The 9,183-nt window shown below is 32.9% G+C and overlaps 1 protein-coding gene across 2 annotated transcripts; it reads left to right on the forward strand.

Moving 5' to 3' along the window:
- The first annotated feature begins 2,920 nt into the window (after positions 1-2,920).
- Positions 2,921-7,545, forward strand: LOC122585148 (U-box domain-containing protein 44-like). 2 transcript variants are annotated; one of them, XM_043757258.1, is made up of 5 exons: positions 2,921-3,115; positions 3,660-3,750; positions 4,474-5,028; positions 5,333-5,642; positions 5,811-7,545. In XM_043757258.1, exons 3-5 carry the CDS (start codon positions 4,489-4,491, stop codon positions 7,379-7,381), a joined length of 2,421 nt encoding a protein of 806 aa, XP_043613193.1. In that variant the 5' UTR covers positions 2,921-3,115; positions 3,660-3,750; positions 4,474-4,488; the 3' UTR covers positions 7,382-7,545. The 2 variants fall into 2 exon arrangements, with proteins under 2 accessions (XP_043613193.1, XP_043613192.1); XM_043757257.1 differs by lacking the exon at positions 3,660-3,750.
- Positions 7,546-9,183: the final 1,638 nt, after the last annotated feature.

Genomic DNA, 9,183 nt, shown 5'->3' on the forward strand with positions numbered 1-9,183 from the left:
GAACCACTATATATCGTGGTGTCTCTTGATTTGGTGATATCTTCTTACTCTATCTTTTCATATCAATCTTATTTGTTATATAATTATTGTTGTGATTGTTTCTTGCACAAACTAAGATTTGAATATTTGTTTTATAACTTGATTTTCAAAAAGAAGTTAAATAATTGGTATAATCTATTCACCCCCCCTCTAGATTACACTTACAGAGCTGTTAACAAAAATTCAAAGTTTAAAGCAACAAACTTGCTAAGGAACTTGTTAAAAACACAAAACATGTGAAGGCACGATATAAAAACCTGGTTAGATATATGTTATCAGGTCTTATCATGTCTTGAAATGTTCCTTAGCAGGTTTCATTTACTGCATATATATATACTCGTATATATTACAGGTCTCTTCATGTCTTAACAAATCCAGACATATTGATACACAAAATTTGTCAAAGGCCAAACACAAAACCTAATAAGATCAACTCGTGTCGTGTCATATTAAGAGGTCCGTGTCAAAAATTGTTAGCGCTGTAAGCTTAAATTGTAATCACTTTTTAAGAGTCTTTTATGAATTTTGTGAACTTTCAATTTCATCATTATGTCTACTTTTAATTGTAGAACTTATGTAATTTTTTAACTTTTAGTTGGTGTAAATGTGTCATATCATTGTTGTCATAATTATTGCTTTAATAAAACTTAGTATGACCGATTAATTAGTCATTCAATGATTATTATTACATTTATATGTTAAATAAACAAAGAAAGATCTTTCCCTGTTAAAAGTCAATCAATGGTTTGTTTTTTCTTTATCTCTAAAATAATTATAAAACCTTAAGCTACCTAAGATAAAAAAGATCCTTGCATGTTCATGGAGTCAAATATCTCCATATGCCACAAAGTCACAAACTTCACATATGTTTCACTACTCTTCTTGGTCTAATATGACAACTTTAAATTAATTGTCATCATTGACTTTAAACCATTGACTTCAAAATAATCCCATCTTTCTCTCTAGATTTATATAATGAGTTAATTTCACAAATCATCCCTGTAGTTTACTCAAAACATCGAGTTTCGTCCTTATAGTTTAAAAATGACACAGGTGATCCTTTATAAGTGGATAAGGTTCTAATCCAGTCCTTTAATTTAACGTTCGTTTACTAGGCTCCGTTTTCTCTCTCACGTGCTTCCCATGTGAGGGTATTTATGTCTTTTTTCCTCCATAAAGGACTAAACTTGATAATTTAATTTCTGGAAGCCCTTTTTCTTCTACCTTTCACCTTCATGTTCATAAAAACATACAAAGACCACCATAAAATTCCACACCCTTCTTCAATCATCCCACCTTCACTTCCTTGTTCATAATCACACTCATACACATACATGTATCATATAATCAACCGCCCAAATAAAAAAAAATTAAAACAGAAATACTAATACACTTATGATTATTACAAAAAAAATGTCTTTTTCATACTCGTAATAAATAACAAATTCATTGGTGTACTATCTGGGTTTAAAATATACATTAATACTATGACCAACTTTTGTGTAGATCACTCCATTTTGTAGTGTTTTATACTTTTTGTTTCAAGTAAACAAAGTTTTATCCCATTGTCTTTTTAAGTACACAACTTTTTCGTATGTTATTTTTGGATCAAACAAATCTTATGAGTTTGTAATCATATTTGTACAATAAAAGTGGATGAAAAAAAAAATTCAAAAGGATGCATAAAAAAAGCATATGCATTAAGATTTATCAAAATAGATAAAAAAAAAATTTATTTGGTGCATCATCTAGATATAGCATCCATCTAGATATCGTGTATGAAGTAAAAATAAATGAGAGATGTACAAATTTTGTTGTTTGTCCTTCCATCTCATATATTCAAGAAATGGATGTATTGTGCATCGATCAAAAACGTAAACTAAAACTCCAAATTCAAGCTAGACGGGGTGGTGAGGGTAGCCGGATTTGGAAAGTGGTTGTGGTGGTGTTGTCGAATCTTGATGGTGATGGGTTGATGGTTGGATCCCTTTTTCTGACGACGGCATCACTATGGAACGTTTTTCCGGCAAACAATTGCCCGACTTTTCACTGGATTTGTAGCAAAACAAAAACGGAACAACCTCTAAAGATTTGAGAATAATCCAACGGCCATATTGGTTGGAATCTAGCTAGAAATTACGGCAGTTAAGTTTTGTCGAAAATCACGCTAAGTGTCTAATCTTTTTCATAAGTTTCTGTTAGGATCTGAAAATTTGTTTGTGTGTATATATATACACATATATCTATAGATTTGTATATGTATATATAGATTTAGATAAAGATGATGACAATGATAGATAGCCAGATAGATAGTGAAAAGGTTTTGTTATTAGGGTTTGACCGATATATATATATATATATATATATATGGAAGAAGATGGTTAATTTTTTTTTTTAATAAAGATACAGTTTATTTTTTTTGGTATGGAGGAAGAAGAAAATGTGAAGGAAAAAGGGTTATGTTTTTTTTTTTTTTTTTCTGGTGGTGTTTGTATGTTTCTATTAACATAATAGTGAAAGATTGAAGAAAAGGGCTTCCGGAATATTATCAAGTTTAGTCCTTTATGGAGGGAAAAAGACGTAAATACCCTCACATGGGAAGCACTTGAGAGAGAAAACGAAGCCTAGTAAACGGACGTTAAACTAAAGGACTGGATTAGAACCTTATCCACCTATAAAGAATCACCCGTGTCATTTTTAAACTATAAGGACGAAACGCGATGTTTTGCATAAACCACGGGGACGATTCGTAAAATTAACTCTTTATATAATTTATATACTCACTTTTCTCAATTATATATGTATCTACACATAAAATTTACGGAGTATTAGATTATACATATACAAATACCAAATATAAAATGTTCATACAAGTTTAAATTTTGACTTTTTGGTGTCTGTTACCTTGCAATTTCATCACTTGGGGAACCTTCCTTCTTCTTTCTTTCAGGAAATTTTCTGCTAAAAAACCTCATAATTGCAAATCAAGAAAACCCCTCTTCATTTTCATTTCTAAGTATTCATATATTAAAGAATGAAGCTTTGCAGAATTTTAGCTAACTAGTAATAAGTTAAGGTAATTTTTCTTGTTTTTTTTTTTTTCCTATGAATTATGCTTTTTGTGTTTTGGCTATTAGTATGATTTTATTAGTAGTCTAGTGTTGGGAAGCATGTAGTGTAAAAGTGGAGGATGTGTTTCATATCTCGTCCATGATAATGGGTCGGTTATGGATATTGTTTAGGTTCTGTTTTCATTTATTTATTTATTTATAAAAGATGAATCTTCTGATTTTAGGGTGGTTTGCATTGATTACTATTTATGGAAGTGTTACTTTGATGTGTTATATATGTTACTTTTACTTTTTTTCCATGTGTTTATATCATGAAATGAAATGTTGGCCTTATAATTTTTGCTGAAATTTTTATAAAAAGCTTCTACTTGTAATGAAAGTTGCAACATTTTGGTTCAGTTAGTACTTTACTAAAATGTTATATTTGTTACCTATGTCTTGTTGGTATTTCTTCCTTTTAAAGTACAAGAAACATTTTCATCTATGGAAACTTTTCTAACGATAGTGGTTGTCTCTTTGACCATTAATTTATTTTGAATGTTTGTTTAGGAAACATTGCAATTGTTATTGTACAATGTGTATGGAATTTGTTGCGGATTATGTGGGACAAAGAGAAGATGAAGTTGTGAACATTTGAAATGTATGTGAACTAATATGATTAATCGAGTATGTAGGGATAGAGGTCTACAATTGTGATATTTTGCACGAGCTTTGTTTTCTTTTTGGCGTATAAGATTACCTTGCATCAATTAATTGATACCAATGTTACATGTACCACACTTTCATATAGAACAAAATTTGTAAGTGAACACGTTATATGGATAATTCTTGTTTTTATCCATGAATCCATCATTATACTTGTTGTTTCCAACTTTTAGAGTTTCATCGTTGATCATTTAAACTATAAGATATAGGGAAATCATTTATCCTTCCTTTTACTATCCTAAAATAAAAGGCAACACTTTTCAGTGATATGTATGCTTTTCTTTTAAAGGCTTCAACCAAAAAAGCTTATACATACAGGGATCTCCAAGGTGGACAGCCTAAAAATATACACCCAGATTTTTAGTGTCATAATATAGTTCTGTAAGCATAATAATCCACTAGTTATCTATAGAAGAATGTAAGTGATGTTCAACCCAACTCGTAGTGGGCTGTTCTAAATCTGACTGTTTTTTATCCGAACCTGTTTTGACTCGTTATCTGACCCACCCGTCTTGCAACCTTTATGTGCAGGCATAAAAATAAAGAAAATAGCCTCTTCCCCGCCTTCTCTTTTCATTACGCATTTATCTTTCTACACATTTGTGATTACCTTGACTCTATTGTATTGGACGTCATTATTTATTTTGGTTTTATACAGTGCACACTTAGAATAATGGCCGAGAGCTGGGATGAAAGTCATGAGCTTGGTATCCAATCAGATGATAGCTTTCACATAGACCCTATGTATGATGCATTCTTATGTCCCCTTACAAAACAAATAATGAGAGATCCTGTAACCATTGAAAATGGGCAAACTTTTGAACGTGAAGCTATTGAAAAATGGTTCAGAGAATGTAAGGAAAATAACAGAAAGCTTGTTTGCCCATTGACATCGAAAGAACTAAAAACAACTGATATGAATCCAAGTATTGCTTTAAGGAACACAATTGAAGAATGGATTGCTAGAAATGAAGCTGTTCAGCTTGACATCGCTCGCAAATCATTTAATGTTGGATGTCCCGAAACTGAAATTTTACGGGCTTTGAGATTTGTTCGACATCTTTGCCAAAAGAATTTTTCAAATAAACATACTATTCGGAACGCTGAGCTGATACCACTGATTGTTGATATGTTGAAAAGCAGCAGTCGTACAGTCAGGTGTTTAGCTTTGGAAACTCTTCGCGTTGTGGTGGAAGACGATGATGATAATAAGGTTGTTAATTGTTTGATGCCATTATAGATTTTCAAATTTCCATGTGTTTCTTCTAGAGATGAAAAACTGGACGGGTTAGTCGGGTTTCGTAACGGGTAACTTTTGGTATAGGTTAAAACGGGTCAGCTCATGTAGCAAAGAGTTTCTTCTTTGAAGAAAAAGAATTGTATGAATGTGAATGTGACAATAAGTTATTATTAAGGATGCAATCAAAAAAGGAGGATCGGTAGTTACTTATATATATATATTGTTAACAGTTAATTTGTCATTCTTCGCTCTAACTATATTATCTATCTTCTGGCAGGAAATAATGGCAGAAGGGGATAATGTGCGGACAATAGTCAAGTTCTTTTCTCATGAAAAGTCAAAAGAGCGAGAAGAAGCCGTATCATTGCTTTATGAGCTTTCAAAATTGGAGACGTTATGTGAAAAAATTGGGTCTGTTAATGGAGCAATTCTGATATTAGTTGGAATGACTAGTAGCAAATCTGAAAATCTGTCGACAGTTCAGAAGGCAGATAAAACTCTGGAAAATTTGGAGAATAATGAGAATAATGTGAGACAAATGGCTGAAAATGGTAGATTGCAACCTTTGCTGAGGCTTCTCCTTGAAGGTACTTCAATCAACTTTAAACTTTTTGTTATTTGCTAAGTTAAGTTCATACGTCATGCCATCATGGCAGTGGGTACATTTGTATTTCACTCCAGAAATTTAGAAGCACTTGGATGTTAGTTACTAAAGATTTGATTATTGAAAATGTTAACCGCTTGGATGCTTTCAGGTTCTCCAGAAACGAAACTGTCCATGGCTTCATACCTTGGCGAGCTGGCTTTAAGCAATGACGTAAAAGTCTTTGTGGCTCAAACTGTGGGCCTGTCCTTAATTAACCTCATGAAAAGTGGTAACATTCAGTCTAGAGAAGCAGCCCTAAAGGCCCTTAATCAAGTTTCATCTTGTGACCCTAGTGCCAGAATCTTGGTTGAAGAAGGTATCCTTTCACCTTTGGTCAAAGACCTTTTTGCAGGGCAGAACCAGCTCCCGATGCGACTGAAAGAAATCTCGGCCACAATACTGGCAAATATTGTGGCCTCCGATTGTGACTTTGACTCGATCCCGGTGGGTCCCAACCACCAGACCCTTGTGTCCGAAGACATAATTCATAATCTACTCCATTTGATCAGCAACACCGGACCTGCAATCGAATGCAAACTGTTACAAGTTCTTGTTGGACTCACAAGCTCACCAGTTACCATAGTTGGCGTTGTTTCTGCTATTAAAAGCTCGGGTGCCATTAACAGTTTGGTTCAGTTTATTGAAGCCCCACAGCAAGATCTTCGTTTAGCTTCGATAAAACTTCTGCAAAATCTTTCTCCAAACATGGGTCAAGAACTAGCGAATTCTTTACGTGGGAGTGCGGGTCAGTTGAGCGGGTTAATTAAAGTAATTGCAGAAAACATTGCTATTACTGAAGAACAAGCAGCCGCAGTTGGACTTCTAGCCGAACTTCCTGAACGAGACATGGACCTCACCCGACAAATGCTAGCTGAAGGTGTGTTTGAAATGGTGATTTCACGAATCAGAATGATCCGACAAGGTGAACCAAGAAGAAGCCGTTTTGTAACACCGTATTTAGATGGGCTTGTTTGTGTACTTTCGAGAATCACGTTTGTGTTACCCGAAGAGCCAGAAGCGGTCTCTTTATGTCGTCAGTACGATCTCATGACTTTATTCACCGAACTTCTTCAATCAAACGGGCTTGATAATGTTCAAATGGTTTCTGCTTTTGCTTTAGAAAATTTATCCCAAGAATCCAAGAACATGACCAAACTTCCCGAAATTCCAAAACCAAGCTTTTGTGGGTTAGTTTTTCCTTGTTTCAGGAACCAACCTGTGATGAGCGGGTTGTGTAGGGTTCATCGTGGTGAATGTTCACGTAAAGATACTTTTTGTTTACTAGAAGGGCCAGTGTTACAGAGACTGGTCTCTCTGTTGGATCACACAAACGAGAAGGTAGTGGAAGCATCTTTAGCTGCATTGTCAACTATATTGGATGACGACGTTAATATAGAAGAAGGGGTAGCAGCTTTATGTTGGGTAGAAGGAAAAAAACCGTTTCTTGATGTTTTACTCGAGAAAAAAACAGAAAATTTGTGGAGACGAGCCGTTTGGGTAGTGGAAAGGCTTTTAAGAACAGAAGACATAGCGTATGAAGTCGCGAGTGATCCTAAAGTTACTACAGCACTCGTGGATGCATTCCAGCATGGCGATTATCGTACACGACAGGTTGCAGAACTTGCCTTAAAACATGTCGATAAGATACCCAACTTTTCGGGTATCTTTCCAAACAAATGATCACAAAGAGAAAAAGAAAGGTATATATAACTGTCTTCTTACCTTTGCTTTTTTTTGTTGTACAATACAGGTTTTTTTTCTTTCTTAATCATATTGTTTTCAGTATACACCATCATTGTAAAGATATTTATTACAACGTGTGTATAATTGTTTTTTTTTTGGTTTGTATTGAGCTATGGTAGAGTTGAAGTGCAGGTTTGTTTCTTTCTTTTTCTTTTTTTTTTCCTGCAAGTTACATCAAAATTGTTTTAAAATTCAAAGATTTACTGTTGTTTCAATGATTAATCAATATTATTATTATTGTTATTGTTATTATTATTATTCTTACTATTATTATTGTTGTTGATTTGTGGGTAAAAAGGATCAAAGTGTATGTATTAGTTATTGTTATATGTTTACCATTATTACTATTACTACTAATTTCTCATAAATGAGTTATGAATATGAACGTACAATGTTGTCTGTCTGTTCGTTGCTGTGGATTTTTAAGCAAAACATTCTGCTAAGTCATCGAGATGACGTTTTGATGTTGAACCGAACTTAATTTACATGGTTAAACTTAAATGTTATCCTCAAAAAAACTACTCGCATTTGTGAACTGAGTAATTACTAGTGCCTATTTGCGTAATGCAACATTGCAACGACTTCAACATTTCGTGGTTGCGAATCAAATTTGTTTCGTATATAATAATTACTTGTGTAATTGTGTTATGCAATGGTATATATTTAAGTTAAATTAAACGCTTTGTATTATGAAAATCTGGATATATGGATGTTGGATCAATCTGTGTTGCTTCTATTTTTTGAAAACAAATTATTAGTTCAATCTTTGATTTTTGTAATTCATTTGGTTTAACTATGCCATGGGTTTAATGGTTTCAAATTACATATTTTGATGTACTTAGATTCATCGAATTTAACTAAGTTATCAAAATATAACGAAATAATTACATATGTATGATGCAAAATCTCATATTTGTATCAAGTCAAACAAAAATACAATAAGAGAAAATATATTGTAATAAACTTTGAAGTTATATGTAAGATTATATACAGGACTATAAAATCTATATACATTAAAAATATTAACATAATTGATCAACTGTCTCAAACTGATTTATAATCAAATTGAATTCTTTTTTGATTCAGCTCAACTTTTTTGATGATGTTACAATTAAAGTAATATGTTGTTAATGAGCTCTTGTTCAAAAGGTAGGTTCAAAAGTTGGAGATTTTGCTTTTCTATAGATTTCGGGTTTAAATTTTGACATTGACATTTAACTAGTAACATCAAAGAAGCCTAACAATTAAGATTAGTCATTAAGGTGAATCTTGAAGTAGGAAAGGATTTACCTTTATTAATTCTTGTAAATTCGAATGGATAAGTAGGGTTTTTCTCCTATCGGGTATTTGAAATGAGTGTTCTCTAACACAGACGCGGTTAAGACAGTGGATGTTATACCTCATGCTGTCGAATTGCGACATGAAATTTCTATCGAAATTCACCTTTAAAATTTTTTCCCACATTAGAAAAAAGTAAAATTGGGTTTAAGGGTATGTTTGGCAAAAACAATTGTAGCTTGTAGTTGGAGCTGTGGGTTTTAGCTTTTAGTTAGAGTTGTAAGCTATAACTTTTATTTTTTAAAAGTGTTTGGTATGGTAGTTGTATCTGCAATTTTAAGAGACATTTGTGTAACTTTTAAAGAGTAAAAGCTTCATTGAAAAGCTAAAGCTCTACTTCGTTTCATTTTGGAGTTTTTTCTTTCAAATAAAAACTAAAACTAATTGTATCCAAACAAAAC

This window comes from Erigeron canadensis, chromosome 1 (genome assembly GCF_010389155.1).
Source record: "Erigeron canadensis isolate Cc75 chromosome 1, C_canadensis_v1, whole genome shotgun sequence".
Lineage (NCBI taxonomy): Eukaryota > Viridiplantae > Streptophyta > Magnoliopsida > Asterales > Asteraceae > Erigeron > Erigeron canadensis.

Coding starts and splice junctions, on each gene's coding strand:
- LOC122585148 (XM_043757258.1), top strand. CDS start 4,489: ATGGCCGAGAGCTGGGATGAAAGTCATGAGCTTGGTATCCAATCAGAT. Junction 5,029..5,332: donor AAGACGATGATGATAATAAG/GTTGTTAATTGT, acceptor ATCTTCTGGCAG/GAAATAATGGCAGAAGGGGA. Junction 5,643..5,810: donor GCTGAGGCTTCTCCTTGAAG/GTACTTCAATCA, acceptor GGATGCTTTCAG/GTTCTCCAGAAACGAAACTG.